The sequence below is a fragment of the Myotis nattereri genome (genome assembly GCF_964212035.1).
Source record: "Myotis nattereri genome assembly, chromosome: 10".
In the NCBI taxonomy this organism is placed as follows: Eukaryota; Metazoa; Chordata; class Mammalia; order Chiroptera; family Vespertilionidae; genus Myotis; species Myotis nattereri.
Window position 1 is genome coordinate 22,035,340 of NC_138085.1, and position 17,459 is coordinate 22,052,798.

The following is a 17,459-nucleotide window of genomic DNA, read 5'->3' on the forward strand; positions in this document are numbered from 1 at the left end:
GGTTCCTTCCACAGGGGACGTCGCTCGCGGGCAGCCGGGTCGCTGCCGTGGCGGCCGGAAGTAGCGCGGGGGAGGCGGGCGGCCGGCGCAGCCATGCCGCGGTATTACGAGGACAAGCCGGAGGGCGGCGCGTGCGCGGGCGTGAAGGAGGACCTGGGCGCCTGCCTGCTGCAGTCCCACTGTGTGCTCCAGGTAGCGCGCGGGCGCCTCGGCGGCTGTCGGCGGGGTCGGGGAGGCGGGCCGGCGCGGTGTCCGGCCGCCCTCGCCGGCGGTCAGCGCACCTGACCGGGTGACGGGTGCTGGGTGCGCACGGCAGCCCCGACGTAATCAGCTTGGACGTATCCGCTGTGGGAGCCGCGGGTCCCTCCGGTTTTAAATGGGAGATCACGACGCCGCCCCGTTAGATTTTTGTGAAGATTAAACCATTTCGGTTAAATAAACATTGATTGAATGCTGCCTTTTCCACATACAGAGGGCAGTCGGTGGTGTGCAACTGGAGATACAGTTTCAGAAAGGCGCTGTTATTGAGCGTTAACTATCCCCAAATGGTCCTGACCGTGAGGCTGTGTCGGTGCTTCTGGTCCTGGTTTACGTTTGGTTTTCTAGTTTCAGCCGCCGGTCGACTGTAGGTCTAAGCGGTTATGGACCTGAGAGGGTACCTAGCCCAGCTTCCCGGTGCCCGCGAGGCCCGCGAGGACACGGGGGCCCCGCCCTCGCCCCTGCCGGCTGCGTCCGGGCTGCGCCTCCCGCGCCAACGCCCCTTCAGCCCCTGAAATGCCTGCGCAGCGGCTGCAGGACGCGGGGCACAGCCTGGTCTGAAGGGAAGGACAGGCATGTGAGGAGCCAGGTTCCTGCGCGAAACGCTGTGTGAGCACTGACGTAATAAGTAGTTTAGGAGCAGAATTCCTTGGGAGCCCAGTGCAGAGCGCCTTATTTTATCAGAGTGCACCCCCCCCCCCCCGGGGATGTGCCTGCAACCAACATGCCCTTGGCCGGAATCGAACCTGGGACCCGTCGGTCCGCAGGCCGCCGCTCCATCCACTGAGCCAAACCGGTCAGGGCCAAGCTGGGTTGTACTTTTGCAGTGATTGAATTTATTTAGCAAACTTTTGAGTGCCACGCTCCAGCACAGGGGCGCCCGGATGAATGGGACAGGATGAATGGGACACGTCCTCTCCTGTTCAGAAACGGCACCTCTGGAAAATGAGAGAGCGGGGCCGGGACACGGGGCACAGGCTGTGCGGTCCCTGTCGGTAGTGGCCTTACTGACGCTGGACTGGGTCACCGAGGAGCACCGGATGCTCATAGGCAGCCCCGTAAAGGGAAGGGCATGTACAGTTGGTGGTAAATTCATCCCGAGCGGTGACTTCAGCTGGCGTGTAAAGGCAGGACCGAGGCAGAACAGTGTGCTTTGCAGATCCAGGACAACAGTCTGCCTTTGGTGGTTTGGGGGAGTGGTTGCAGTGGTGGGATTGGGGTGTCAAATCTGCCTGAGGGGAAATCTCTGATTACGCTGAGCAGGTGAAATTTGGGTTAATTTTTTTTTCCCTGATGCATGAACGCACCAGGTGATTCTATTTAAGTAGTAAGGACTTCGTCTTCATTAACATCTATCTGAAGTGTTTTGTAATAACACTAACATTGTTCTGATTTTAGAGAACCTTACTTCTGGCTGTTTGAGCTTTTAAAGTAACACTGAACCGGGTCATTTTTATCCTCAAAATTGCTTGACTCATTTTACATTGGGAACTCACTTTGAGTAAGAAGATAAAATGATCTTCCTTTATATTGCCAAGCACTGCGTAAGGCTGGTGTTTATAAGCAGTATATGTTCTACTTTTATTAATATTTCTTTAATAGTAAAATAATGTAAGATTTTGATTTTTTCCCTCATGAATTGCAAATCATAGCTTGATGTCATTAAACCTCATATAATTCAAAAAATTCGCCGTAACCAGTTTTGCTCAGTGGATAGAGCGTCAGCCTGCGGACTGAAGGGTCCCAGGTTCGATTCCGGTCAAGGGCATATGCTGGTTGCGGGCACATCCCCAGTAGGGGGTGTGCAGGAGGCAGCTGATCGATGTTTCTCTCTCATCGATGTTTCTAACTCTCTATCCCTCTCCCTTCCTTTCTGTAAAAAATCAATAAAATATATATTAAAAAAAAAAATTCAAGTTCAGTCTTTTTCCAGATGTTTTATATATTTACTAGAGGCCTGGTACACAAAATTCATGCACTGGGGGGGTTTAATCCTTTAGCTCGGCCTGTGCCCTCTCGCAGTCTGGGAGCCCTCGGGGGATGTCCGACTGCCATGGAGGCGAGAGAGGCTCCCGCCACCGCCACTGCGCTCACCAGCCTTGAGCCCAGCTTCTGGCTGAGCTGTGCTCCCCCTTTGGAAGTGCACTGACCACCAGGGGGCAGCTGCTGCGTTGAGCGTCTGCCCCCTGGTGGTCAGTGTGCATCATAGCAACCAGTGGTTCTGCCATTAGGTTGATTGGCATATTAGCCTTTTTTTTTTTAATATATTTTTTATTGATTAAGATATTACATATGTGTCCTTGTTCCCACGTTACCGTCTACCATCACCACCCCCCCCCCCTGCTCATGCCCTCACCCCCCCCCCCTCCCCGTTGTCCGTGTCCATTGGTTAGGCCTATATGCTTGCATATAAGTCCCTTGGTTGATCTTTCCCCCTTACCCCTACCCTCCCCTACCTTCCCTCCAAGGCCCGACAGTCCAATCAATGCCTCACCGTCTCTGGATCAGTCCTTGTTCATCAGTTTATGTTGCTCATTATATTCCACAAATGAGTGCGATCCTGTGGTATTTATCCGCTCTCCAGTTCCATCGATGCTGTGGCAAATGGTAAGAGTTCCTTTTTCTTCTTCCTCTTCTTAAAGAATACCTTTCAGCATTTCATATAATGCTGGTTTGGTGGTGATGAACTCCTTTAGCTTTTTCTTATCCGTGAAGCTCTTTATCTGACCTTCTATTCTGAATGATAGCTTTGCTGGATAAAGTAATCTTGGTTGTAGGTTCTTGGTATTCATCACTTTGAATATTTCTTGCCACTCCCTTCTGGCCTGCATGGTTTCTGTTAAGAAATCAGCTGACAGTCGTATGGGTACTCCCTTGTAGGTAACTGACTGTCTTTCTCTTGCTGCTTTTAAGATTCTCTCTTTATCTTTTGCTCTTGGCATTTTAATTATGATGTGTCTTGGTGTGCTCCTCTTTGGATTCCTTTTGTTTGGGGTTCTCTGCGCTTCCTGGACTTGTAAGTCCATTTCTTTCACCAGGTAGGGGAAGTTTTCTGTCATTATTTCTTCAAAAAGGTTTTCAATATCTTGCCCTCTCTCTCCTTCTGGTACCCCTATAATTCTGATGTTGGTACACTTGAAGTTGTCCCAGAGGTTCCTTACACTATCTTCATATTTTTGGAATCTCTTTTCTTTTTTCTTTTTCGGTTGGGTATTTTTTGTTTCTTTGTATTTCAAATCTTTGACTTGATTCTTGGGATCCTCTTGTCTGCTGTTGGATCTCTGTAAATTATTCTTTATTTCAGTCAGTGTATGCTTAATTTCTAGTTGGTCCTTTTTCATGTCCTCCATGGTCTCACTATACTTATTGAGGGATTCATTAAATTTATCGGCGGTTTCCATAAAATTCTTGACAAACCTTATAAACGTGGCCTTGAACTCTATATCCAGTCGTTTGCTTTCCTCCATTTCTGCCATTTGTGACCTGTTTCTTTGTCTCCGCATTTTGGCTGCTTCCCTGTGTTACTAGAGTGGCCCTGCGCGCCAGGTGTCCTATAGGGCCCAGTGGCTCAGCCTCCCCAGTTACCTGCGGTGGACACTCTTGGTGCACTCTTGGTGCCTTGGTTGTTGTAGGATCACTGGGAGGAATTGACCTCCAGGCCAATTGGCTGTGAGAATCAGCTGTGTCTGAAGTGGGAGAACTTCTGTGCTGAAGATACCCTTCTGGTGCAAGACTTGCTTCAGTGGGGCTTTGGTGCTCACTGAGTCTGCTCCCTGAGTGTGTCCCTTATGGATCTGAGGAGTTGCAATCTGGATGGTCCCCCTCTGACCACTGGGTACAGTGGCTCCTGGATCTAAGGAGGTGCTAATTCAGCCTCTGCCTGAGGCCACACAGCAGGAGCCACGAAGAGGCTCAGCTGTGAAGCAATGCAAGCCGCTGCGGGGCCTTGGGCCTTCTCTTGGAAGTTCCGGGTCTGCCTGGCTCAGCTGCAGTTAGGTACATTCACATGCAAAAGCGTCTGCTGCAGCCTGGGTGGGGCGGGGTCTCAGGGAGTCAAAGGGCGGTGAAAGCAGCTATGGTGATTCTCCGCCCGGAGTCGCGCGTCTCAGTGTCCACAGCTGCAAGCACCTGAGGGAAAGCCGCACTCAAGTTCACCCGCTGCCCGACAGACCAGCTTCTCCCCGTATGATTCCTGGGTCCCCAGAGACTTCCCAGAACCGGAGTTCAGAGCAGTCAGGAGCTTGTGATTCAAAAAAAACAGCCACGTCCTCAGGTGCCACCCCCTTTCGCGCGCGCGTGAGAGCCGCCGTACCTCTGCACTTCACCTCAGCAGCTCCTCTGGCTCTCAGCGTGCTTTTCTTTCCTTCTATTTGTAGAATTTACACTCAGCCAGGCTTCCTGTTGTTCTGGGTGATGTCTGCTCTGTCCTTTGCGGTATTTTTCAATTGTTGTGGGAGGCGACAATTTCCCGGTGTTTATCTATGCCGCCATCTTAGTTTCTCCTGGCATATTAGCCTTTTATTATATAGGATATTCCTGGGAAACTGAACCCCTCTGGCAGGCACTTCCCCCTGCTTTGTGATGTGCTCACACTGCCAGTTAGCCTTTGAGTGTGTACATCTTCTTTTCTACCTGGTATTATTGTGTAGGCAGGAATTTCTAGTATTCATTTTTTAACTTCCCACAGACTTGATTTTTTTTTCTTTTTTTTTCTTTTTTCTTTTTTTTTTTTTACTAAATTAGTTCTCGTGAGGGCTTAGTTACTAGACAAATTAGTAGGATAGGGCATTCAAAAAGAAATTTTGCTGCAATTAAATTTTAATCTTGCCTTTTTGAATTGTGAAATATGTCCAATATATTTAAGTGCCTTTGTGTTAAGTTAAATTTACAGCAGATTTATTTAAATATTTTAAGACAATGTAGAGGTAGTAGTAGGGTTTTTATTCCATGCTTATCTTAAAAGAAAAATACTACTTACCTAGTTTGCAGTTGTTACCTTGTCAAAGTGGATTTTTAATAGTTAGAGCTTGAAAAAAAAATGTCTTTTTATTAAGAGTTAGAAGTAAGCATTTCTCTTGTGAACATTCTTGTAACAGCATCATGTCTTTGATGGCAGAAAGGGAATGATGACTTAACCCAGTTTTCTTTGTAACCTCCTTTGGAGCTTTCACTGTTTAAAGAGGAGTTAGTTTCACATCAGGCTTAGGCAGATCTTCTCTCACAAACACATGTCAATTCTGCTCATAGCTCCCTTTCCTCTTGCAATTTTTACTCAGTTGAGCTTCTCAGAATAGAGAACTTGGCTGTGGGGGGCAGGAGGCGGGAAAATGCAGAGATGTGTTGGTGGCATCAAAAATTGCTTGCATCAAAAAGATACAAGTGGTGACTTTAAAGCCACTTGGTACTACATTCCAGAACAAGCCCTCCTGTTCACCAGATGCCTGATCTCTCACATGTGTGTTCTCTCTCTCTGTTGTACACACAACCTTCTTGTCTTAGTTTTAAGAACAATGAAGAAACCATTACTCTTTTCACTTTTACTCTTTCCTTTTCTTATCCATAAGGAGCTGGAGATACCAGTTTCTAGATTTTTATATAAACACTAGAGGCCCGGTGCACAAAAATTTGTGCACTCAGGGGGGGGGGGCATCCCTCATCCCGGCCTGTGCCCTCTCGCAGTCTGGGACCCCTCAGGAGATAACGACCTGCTGGCTTAGGCCTGCTCCTGGGTGGCAGAGGGCAGGCCTAATTCCTAGGTGCAGCCCCTGGTCAGGCTCAGAGCAGGGCTGATTGGGGAGTTGGGGCGCCGCCCCCTGTCATGCACAGAGCAGGGCGGATCGGGATGTTGCGATGCCACCCCCAGTCATGCTCAGGGTAGGGCCGATTGGGGGGTTGGGGCACCGCCCCGTCACACTCAAGGCAGGGTCGATGGGGAGGTTGTAGCACCACCCTGTCACGCACAGAGCAGGGCCAATCGGGTTTGGGGCTCCGTACCCTGTCACACACAGAGCAGGGCCCATCAGGGGGGTTGGGGCTCTGTACCCTGTCACGCACAGAGCAGGGTCGATCAGGGGGTTGAGGAGCTCCCCCCGTCACACACAGAGCAGGGCCGATCAGGGGGTTGGGGCACCTCAGCTTGTCACACACAGAGCTGCAGGGTGATCAGGGAGTTGGGGAGCTCCCCCCTATCAGGTACAGAGCAGGGCTGATCAGGGGGTTGGGGCACCTTCCCCTGTCACGTACAGAGCAGGGTGGATAGGGAGGTTGTGGCCCTGCCCCGTCACACACAGAGCCGCAGGGCAATCGGGGTTTGGGCGCTGCCCCCTGTCACACTGATCCCGGTGCCGGGAGGCATATTACCCTTTTACTATATACGATAGAGGCCTGGTGCACAGGTGGGGGCCGGCTGGTTTGCCCTGAAGGGTGTCCTGGATCAGGGTGGGGGTCCCCACTGGGGTGCCTGGCCAGCCTGGGTGAGGGGATGATGGCTGTTTGCAGCTGGTCACACACCCTTCAGGGTGGGGGTCCCCACTGGGGTGCCCGGCCAGTCTGGGTGAGGGGCTGAGGGCTGTTTTCAGGCTGGCGGTTGACTGAAGCTCCCAAGCGCTCCTTTTTTTCTTTTTTTTTCTTTTTTATTCTGGGCCAGCTTTAGCTCTGAGGCTTGGCTCCAGCTCTTAGGCCTCCGCTGCTGAAAGCAGGTATCTGGTTTGTTTGGGTTCTATAATCGAAACACTGTTTCAACTCCAGCTCTGAGATCCCGGCTGGCTGAAAGCAGGTTTCTGGGGTTTTGTTTAGCTTCTATATTTGTAACAATGTTTCAAACTGCAAGCTCAGAGGCCAGCAGCGGCAGGCGGGGAGCGTTGGAGTCCTCTGTCACTGAAGCAAGCAAGCCTCATGTTCGCTTCAAGCTGCCTGGCTGCCGGCCGCCATCTTGGCTGGCAGTTAATTTGCGTATTGCCCTGATTAGCCAATGGGAAGGGTAGCAGATGTACGGCTAATTACCATGTTTCTCTTTTATTAGATAGGATATTAAAGAAAAGTATCCTGTAGAAACCAGTGTGTTCAAGACCTCAAGAGCCCCCCTAAGTGCCCAGAATTAGTTTACATATTTTTAAAAAAAATTCTGGCCTTTTCTCTTTTAAGTAACAATAGTTAAAATGAATTATGAACTATCTCTTACATAAATTACTATTTTCCTCATTTGCTTTTAAAAAAAGAACTGTTTTCAGAAGGGCCGTTATGCAGTTTCTGAGGAAATTTCCAGGTACTTATATTGTTTTATTTGTCATAGGAAGGAAAATCCCCTCGGCAGTGTCTGAAGGAAGGAAACTGCAGAGCTTTGAAGAATTCATTTTTTGAATGTAAAAGATCAATGGTAAGAAAAGATTCTTAAAAGCTTACATTAAAAACTAGCTATGTAGAATTAAATATGTGAGTGACTTGTAATTAATAGGTGGTAGTGATGTTATTTGTAACTTGAGGGAGATAATGTTAGGTAGCTTCATGAAAACCCATAGCTGACTACTATTCTGCCTCTACACTAATCATAGCTGCTGACCTTTGTGAATTTCTGAAGATGAAAATGAAGTCTTGGCAAGTATAATTTAAAGTAGTAATTCACTATTAGTCCTCCAAGGAAAGACTAATGTTACACCTAACTAATGCAACTTCAATTATACATGTTTGGCAAAAACCTGAAACAATTTAAATTGTGCTGGTAATTTTACTTAGTATTTCAAACAGTGAGTGTAGGACTCAGACCAAAGGTTAGATGGGAAGTTTGAATTATCTTTTGCTCATAGTACAAAGCATCTCATCATCCTGATTATGATTCCCATGTTTAAAAATTATTCATTTTTTGAAAATATGGCTCAGCTTCGTGTAGTGATCAGATGAAGAAATGGCTGTCTGTCCCACATTGGTTATGTTGGACTCATTAATAGGGTCTGTCTGTAAAATAATTCCTTCCTGTAGAATTTCTAGGGAGTGATATTGACAACCTATGCAAATTTGCCTTATATACTCTTCACCTTCCTCCTCCCCCCTAAGAGGCTATACTGAGAGGCTTAATCCTGTCTGTCATCAAATGAGTAGGTATCTGAAGGATTTTTAATCCCCAAATGGCTGTGTGTTACTTACCATTTTTCAAGGCTCATTCTTTTTTCAGTTGCTATTTAAAGATGTCAGATACATTTGAGTATCAACCTAAACAAAACTTAAGTAGAAAATAGTTTGCTAGAACAACATATATTGAATTTAATTCAGAGAAAAAGGTCAATGTAATTTATAGTAAACTTGAGGAGAAAATCCTTATTGTGACCTTAAATGGAACTTGTTTTTAATGCCATCTTTAATATTTTGGGTTCTTTGTGGGGTTTTATGGTAGTTCTAACAATTGCCTTTAAAAAAAAATTCTGGTCTTTAATTGTTTTCTGTTTCTCCTTCATTCTACTATCCTTAGGTTTAATTTTTTCTTTTTCTAAAGCTTTAAGATAAACACTTAGCTCACTTATTTTTCAGTCTTTTTGCATATATGCATTTATATTAAACTAGAGGCCCGATGCATGAAATTCGTGCAAGAGTAGGTCTTCCTTCCCCCAGTAGCCAGCACCAGCTTCCCTCTGGCACCCGGAACCCGAGCTTCCCTTGTAGCCCAGCTTTGTCCGGAAGGTTGTCCAGAAAGACATCCAGCCTAATTAGCATGTTACACTTTTATTATTATAGATGTCCAGAATAGACAAATCTATAGCAACAGAAAGATTAATAGTTGTTAGTGCAGGTGAAGGGGGAAGAAAGATTAGGAAAGAATGGGAAGAGATTTCGGTGATGGTTGAGTATGCTAAAAACTTTTGAATTGTACATTTAAAATGAATCCATTGTATTGTTGGCAGGAAATGGCACCAAGCGTTAGAGCAGTGGAGTTCAGTAACCTTGGTACATGAGTTCTGGCTAAGAAAGAATTCAGATGCAAGACTCAAATTATAAGAGAGTTTATTTAGAAAGTCACAGAGCTAGAAGTGAGCCATAAAAGGAATGGGCTCAGGAAAGGAGATATAGAGGCAAAAGAACTCTTGGATCATAGGAGAAAGAGAGAGGCCAGGAAAATGCCTGGGAGAAGGGAGTGGGGAAAGGGCTTTGACAGTTGTCTTCTTAATTGTGCTGAAAACGGGTTTACTTCTTTCCAGTAGTGATGCCCCTTAGCAAACTTGTATTTAATTATGTTGTACAAAATTTGATTTAATTGTACATTTATTTTCAGTTGGATGCCAGATCAAGATTCAGAGGAAGAAAAGGATATTGATAACTATTATGTTGAAACCAAGATGAATACAACAAGGATTTCCTCTGGTCCTTAAAACACAGAAACCAAAGTTGGAAACATGTTTTTTCCTACACCTGTTTGGTTGGACCTGGAGCCCTGGAGAGAATGCATGATTTCTGTTTTTAATATCTATAAATAATTTTATTGTTTTGAGTTATTTTTAGAAGAAAAATGTAATTGACCAGTTATGAGCAAGGGAGCATAATAAATGCATTTTAAAAATGGTTTTAAAACTATTTTATTGGTTTTAAAACCAGTTTTCTCAGAGTGTCTGCCCGCAGACCAAAGGACCATGGGTTTGACCTTGGTCAAGGGGATGTACCTGGAAGGGGCACAGGTGGGAGGCAACCATTTGATGTGTGTGTGTGTGTGTGTGTGTGTGTGTCTCCCTCTCTTTCTCTCCCCCACCTCTCCCTCCCTTCTAGTCTCTGATAAGCAATGGAAAAAATATCCTCAGGTGAGGATTAACCAAAAATAAAAAAGAAATTGTTTTAAAGCACAAAGATAGTTATTTTCAAACATGATTCAACCAAATGACACACTTTGTACATCCTTTGTGAATATTCTGAAAGCCACTATTGGGACTGTTAAAATCAGTAACATGGAGCCTGGGAGAAAATGTCTATTGGGAAAGTTTAGGATAAAACTGTCTTTTATTTAATCTGTCTTGTTTAGTTGTTATAGTAATAAGTTTAGTTAGTATAGGTTAGCATAAGCAAACTCCATTTTGTATTAGAGTGAATTTTAACTTTACTTAAAAGTGAAACTTAACTTGTGTGTGTGTGACCCTGGGAAGTACTTTGTAGCTCCCTGCGTGTGCACTCCTGATAAGTACCTTGTAACCCCCTGTGTGTGTATCCCGGTAAGCCCAGAAGCCACCACCGGAGCACACTGATATGAGACACTGAAGAAGCCCACCCATCTATTCATTCCATAAATCTTTTTGAGTAGCTCCTTTGCAACAGTCATTACATTTGCTGTTTTGGACACAGAGTAACATGCTGGACAAAATTAAGGGTAAGTTAGCATGATGGATAGGATATACATGATATAATGATCATATATATTAAAAATTGTATGAGGTAAAGTATTTTCCTAAAAGGGCCACTCGTTTTGTGGAGAGAAATCGCCACAGAGAAAGGCCTTGGAGAAATGAGAAGGCTGAGTGATGGTGGTCCATATCAGAGAGAACGCGGACATGCACCTGGGCTGTGTGTGTGGAGTTAGGGGTGGGTTGGAGCGATACAGATCTTAGCGGCTGCTGGGATGTGTTGGGCAAGGGAGATGACCCCAGGGTGGAAGGCGGGGTCATTTATCAGGAAGGCTCAGCCTGCATGGAGGAGGATGCAGAAGTTTGGTGTTGACAGACTGTTGGAGACACTCATGTACAATAGGATGTGTTTGGACCTGGACTTAGGCTCAGGTGGACCTAGAAATTTGGGAGTCATAAGCAAATAATTGGTCATATATTCCATAGGAATAGATAAGGCTTTTTGAGAAAAGCATTCAAGTAAGAAGAAATTTAAGGACAGAAACCTAGGGAATACCGTAATGTTAGTGGTGGGTGGAGGATGACAAGCAAATCAGTGAAGAGGGAGGGATGGTAAGCGGTAGGACCACCAGGAGGGAGGCACAGAGCCAAGGGATGGCGAGTGCAGGGAGCAGGAAGCCATGGAATGCTGTTTCTACATCCATCTCGCTGATAGAGATGTCTTGCCCTAGCCAGTTGGTGGATAGAGCGGCGGCCAGTGGACCAAAGGGTCCCAGGTTCGATTCCAATCAAGGGCACGTACCTCGGTTGCAGGCTCCTCCCTGGCCTGGGCCCTGATTGGGGCTTGTGCAGGAGGCAACCAATCGATGTTTCTCTCTGTCTTTCCCCGCTCTCTTCCACTCTTCCTAAAAATCAATGGAAAAATACCCTCAGCGAGGATTAACCAAAAAAAAAGTCGTCTTCTTCACTGTGGAAGTTGTCACTGTCTCAGCTTTCTTTCCCTTTGTTACATGATACAACAGCGTGTCAGCACCATGAGTTCTGTATTTGAATGCAGACCTGCCAAAAAGGCCCCTTGGGAGCCTGTGCAGGAAGGAATCCTGGCAAAGATAGTGCTGAGGCACAAAAGGAGTCGAGGGGAAGTTTGCAGTGTGACTATCCCGTACCTCCACGTTCGGGATTCTGTGTCACAGCTTGGGTAGTGATAGCTGTCATAACAATAGGCAGAGTTACTGCCCATTTGCCAAATTTTAGCAGAGGATGGGGAGGGGCATTCTACCCACGGACAGGGACGGGTACGCCAACTCACCTTCAGTAAAGTCAGGACTTGTTTTCAAAACAAACATCAAAAAGAAAAAGGTATGTTTGACCACATTCAAGTTTGAAACTTCTCTATCCCCATATCGTAAAGCTAAAAGACAACTGACAAATTGGTTTTAAAACTTGGCAACATATGACAGATTGATATGCAGTATTGTATATTACAAACAATCCATAAAAACGACCACCACTCCAATGAAGTCACAAAGTAGAAATATAAATAAAAGTATAAGTGACGTTCGGTTTTCACAATAATCAAAGACATTGAACTTGAAACAAGATGCCATTTTTAACATCAGTAATAATAAAAGGAAAAGGCACATGCTACAGGTGGGAAGCCTAACTTTCTGGGAATAATACAGGCAAACCTCATTTTACTGGGCTTCGCAGATACTGTGTTTTTACAAATTGAAGGCAAGACCTTCGACCAGCAAAAAGATTATGACTTGCTGAAGGCCCAAATGATGGTCAGCATTTTTAAATAATAAAGTAATTTTTAATTAAGGTAAATACATTGGTTTTTTTAGACATACTGCTATTGCACACTTAATGGATTATAGTAGAGTATGCACATTTATACACAGTGGTAAGCCATAACATTAGTGTGACATGCCTGTGATAGTCACTTTATTGTGGTGGTCTGGGACCCAAACCGCCATATCTCCGAGGTATGCCTGTATGAAAAATTCAAAAATTTAAAAACATTTACACTGTCCTTTAATTGTACATTTCTACTGTCAGGAATTTATCCAAGGGAAGTCACTGGGGACATGTGTCTAAAAAAAGGCACAAGATGTAATCTGGTTATAAGGAACAATCAAACCATTAATGAAACATCTTAGCAAGTGATGCAGATCACCAGGCACCCAGAGAAGATGTGACCCACATCAATGGACGTGGCCAGGAACATCTAACAGGTACTCAGCCACGGGCCTCACAACTGCCTTGTGAAGAACGGACTGTTGTGTCCATACTTCCCACGTGAGGAAGCAGAGCCTCAGGGCAGGCAACTTGCTCAGTCACCAGCCAAGGAGTGACAACAGGATTGGTACCTGGGGCTGTGTGGAGTGGACGTCCATGCTCTTAGTCCCACCCTCCTATACCCCTTCACTTCCAATTGAGTGAAAACGGTCATAAAACAATTCTCTCATGGGCCCGTTTACAAACACCAAAGCACGCAATGCAACGCCCATTAATAATCGTCCAGTCAGATGCCGGCCAGAGAACCCGTCCTAATGCAACAGAATGAGCCAGGCAAGACCAAGTTTAATGTTCTCGTCAGTTATTTATTATCCTTCTAAAGACTAGCACATTTATAGCATACATGGCTTTGAATGAGCTAAGAATATATAAAACAGTACATGTTCATATATAGTAATACTGGCCAAAACAAATAAATAAAGGTACTTCAGTGCACGAAGCTTGGCAAATACAACTGCAGGGACGAAACTACTGCACGGTACTTGTGTGTTTCAGAGGGAACCAAAGGCAGCTGCTGAGGTGCTCTGACACCCACAGCGCCAGGTCTTCAGGCCTCCGTGCTTGCTCAGTGGCCGAGAAGCACACTGGGCGTCTACTTTGTGGTGCCCGGAAGACCGCCTTCCTGTGCACCTGGGACTCCAAGCTCCTTCCGTCCCAGGCACTGCCAGCACCACGACCACTGGCCTTGCTCGGCGAGCGAGCATGGTAAGCGCGCGGCGGGTGCCCTGGGAGGCTGGCCGCACGGGAGCCGCGGGGCTCAGATGGGATTCTGGAGCCTGAGCGTTTCCTACATGATTAGCCAAGTCTTAGAGTTTTATGATGTGCATAATATGAAGCCAAAATTGGAAAATAATTCACAAAAAAGGTGCCCCATGCAAAACTGCTAACAGTTGACTCAACATCTGCTATATTCCCTTTTGATAAATGCAGGTATTTAATGCTCTTCAAACAATAACAACAAAAATATGGGTGGCACTTAAGAAGACAAGGGAATATTTTAAAAGGTAGTGATGATAAAATAAAAAAAGATGAAAATATAAAAGATACTAGAAAAATTACAAAATGGGTGAAGCAGTGAGAGGTGAAAGGCTGTCAGCCATATTGGAAACTGAACAGGGATGGGCCCAGAGAACCTGCCCCGGTCCCACCTCTGCAGGGGCGTGGTGGACGCGGGTTTCTCTGACAGCGACATGAGCTGCAGCCGTCCCTCATGGACGCGTCCTCCACACCAGGCCCCATGCAACCCGTGGGAACGTCCCCTCCGTGTCCCTCAGGAGACAGCAAGCGCTGCCTGCGCACTGGCTTCCGCGTGGGCAGGGATCTGGAAGGCCATCGAGTGGCACCCTCCCTGCTGTTCAACCCTGTGTCCTGCCGTGGGCAGTCTTGCCTGTGCCTCAGCTCCCCAGGCCCAAGTTTGTTACATGTTTCCAAGTGGCACTTCTAAAGGAGCCTGAAGAATAGTTCCCAGAATCTTAGACACAGGGATTTCCTAAGGATGCACCAATCATTAGGATCAACATCTTCAATGTGCCACACGTATTTCTTTTACAGCCTTTTAAATAACATATGAACATAATCATCACAATAAACAATTGATAAAACATATAAACTGAGGAAAAAACTCTGCTATGTGCAGATAAGACTCATCATCTTATAATAGATGACCAGACATCATTTTCTATGAAATCCCTGTTTTATGGCCCATTAATCCCTTTCAACATCTCATTTTCAGAGCTAATTTCAACTTTCTCAATAGTCACATTACATAACAGAATGAGAAGATAGTAACAATTATTGCAAACGTAAGAGACACTTTCATCAGACCTTCAAACATGATTGTATTGATTTTTAGAAGACAATTGGGAAACCCACAAAAGGAAGTCTGTTCTGGAAAGATTTAGGCTTCCACTGTCTACACATAAATCCCCACTGCCAAGAGGTCCCGGGGCGCCCGGGAAGGGGGCCTGCACCCGGGCAGGGTGGGGCCAGGGTGCAGGTTGAGAGGACAGGCAGGCAGCAGGCTTCCTGTTCCCCAGCACACACCGTTCCAAAGTGGCCCCCACTGTGTGAGCAGCTCTGCAGGGGTTACCTTCCCATAAAGTCTGTCTGGGCTGTTTCTCAGCCTGCGGCTCTGGCCCCGCCTGTGCCCTCACAGGATAATTCAGTGGAACCACCTGCTTTCACTGCCTGAGCCAGAGCTAGCCTCTCCCCAAAACCTGAATTAACATAAAACACTTATTGGTCTGCCCAGGATCCAACTGTTTACTATTTACTGTTTTACATTCAGATTTTTTAAAAGTAGATTGTAATTCGATGCTCAGTTTTGAGTTACTTAGTAGAAAAATAAGTGAGCAGCTGCCTAAGTGGACATTTAAAAAGTCTTAGCATCTCAGACCTACAGGTGACTATCATGACATCTATCTGTGAGGTTCTGGCTGCAGGCGGTTTAAATGGGCAGTTGTTACTATCCACACTATTGAGCCAACGTTACCTCCTACTAATTCCAACCGAATAAAAAACATGCTTCATAGACTCCTTAGTGAAATATTTTTTAAAAAACACAAAAGTAAAAACCAGTCCTTCAGGTCTTGGTGAAGAACTCGTGTGTGACACTAGAGGGTCCCCACATTTGTTATATGACAGCTAGAGAGGACACCGTGTGTTCAAGTTTCAACCTTGCCGTAAGTCCCTTCGGGAGGCCTGTAATGCTTGGGGAAAGCCTTCAGCTGCAGGGAATTAAATGCATATTTGCGACTTCCAACATTCTTCATTGTATTTTCTCTTCGACAACCCTCACTGGGGAAAAAACAAGCACAAGAAATGACAGCAGTAAAAAAGGAAAAAAAGAAAGGACTTAAACTAAGATGAAGTGAACTGATTATTTTATAGCATAAAAAAAAGGTTAATTCAAATGGGCGCCAGACTATTCGCAACAATACACACGTAAGATGGTTTCTGAACAAGGCAGTTAAGAAGCACAGCGATGGGCGCGTGTGTGGGGCTGAGTTTTGCATTTGCGAAAGCAGCACTGTAAGTGGAAGCAAACGTTTTTTAAAGTTAATGGTTTCATGTGTTTCACGTCTAGGTATTTCATGGTTCTGTGGTGGGCCAAAGATTCTGTTACATAACAAATTAAATGTAAAAGAAGTAGTGGGACTCTTACCAAAGCCTTTAAGAAGTTGCATCTTTCTATGTTAGCAAAGCCACGTGACTGAGAAGGCTGTTCTACCGGCTGTCCCCCAGGTGCAAAGCCTTCAGTCCAGTGGGCCCAGGTGACGGCTGCCTGGAGGGTCTGAATGGCTATCAGGGCTGGAGTGTCGTGAAGGAGGGACCCCCCCCCACCGTTTCCTGGTGGTAGCCGGCCACCTTCTCCAGGTGGGCTTCCCTCAGGGTGGCCACCTTTCAGAAGAGCCAGTGAGAGCCCCCAGGTGCCCTTTCATAGAGAAATGGTGCTGCATTTGGTGGGGGGTTGTCATGGTAACCCAGTGCAGCAAAGCAAATGCAGAGCAAGAGGATGAGGTGCGCAGGCAGGCCTCATGGTCCTGAAGGACAGCATCGGGGGAGTTCTCTGGAAAGTGTGTATCAAATTCACAGGTGAAAGCAATTCTGAATATAAATGACTTTCTATTGCGTGGTCTAACTACTTTTATATTTTCTAAGACTAGCAATTAAATCAACTAGTTATCAAATTTAGTACAAAACTCCCTCCTATGAGATGTAAAATTTGCAGTTACCAAGAAACAGTGATTTAAAAAAAATATTTCCAATCGTATCAACACCATTATATCATGCATTTTAAAAAAGATGTTATTGGAAAGTGCTTGAGCCTTTTAAAGTGAAAATGACATTCTCATTTTCAAGAACATGTGAAATATTTTGGGTGAGACTGTAAATTTATGCAGAAGCCTGGGTATTTCAGAAAAGTAGTCCCCTGCTTGTGATTAAGTAACTTAGTAACTCAAACATGCTTCCCTGGCCCCAGAGCCTTTAGGCCTCAGTGAGGTGTCATGGGCGTCCCAGGAGGCCCTAGAGGGAACGATGGCCATGTTTGTCTACGTCCAATGATCAGGTAAGATTTAATTCCATTTCAACAGAAGCTTCAAGTTCTATGCCCACATCACGTAGTCTCCATCCTTAGCGCTGCTGCGGAGGCAGGAGAGGCTCCCTCCACCTCTGAGCTCGCCAGCCCTGAGCCCGGCTTCTGGCTGAGTGGTGTGCTCACTGTGCGAGTGCACTGACCACCAGGGGGCAGCTCCTGCGGTGAGTGTCTGCCCCCTGGTGGTCAGTGCACATCATAGCGACCGGTCATTCTGCCGTTCAGTCGATTTGCATATTAGCCTTTTATTATACAGGATATGCATACTTCTCAGAAGCCATCCATCAGAATCAATGCCAAATTTCTTTGAAGGGGCAAAGAATAATTTGGGAACTTTGACATTATCTTTTATTTATATGTTAAAGAAGCTAATTACTGGCTTAACCAGCTGAATGGATTATAGCATAAACTTTTGGAGAACATCCATTTTAAATGAAAAATCAGAATGGACCACAGCTCTGGTCTCCCCTCCTGTGGGCTCTACCTCTCAG

At 45.8% G+C, this 17,459-nt stretch overlaps 1 protein-coding gene across 1 annotated transcript; it reads left to right on the plus strand.

The window, feature by feature from the left end:
- The first annotated feature begins 7 nt into the window (after window positions 1-7).
- On the plus strand, window positions 8-9,805 carry COA5 (cytochrome c oxidase assembly factor 5). Its single transcript, XM_081100668.1, has 3 exons — window positions 8-192; window positions 7,550-7,633; window positions 9,518-9,805. The coding sequence occupies exons 1-3, from the start codon at window positions 94-96 to the stop codon at window positions 9,557-9,559; spliced, it is 225 nt and encodes a 74-aa protein (XP_080956794.1). The 5' UTR covers window positions 8-93; the 3' UTR covers window positions 9,560-9,805.
- The last annotated feature ends 7,654 nt before the right edge of the window (window positions 9,806-17,459 follow it).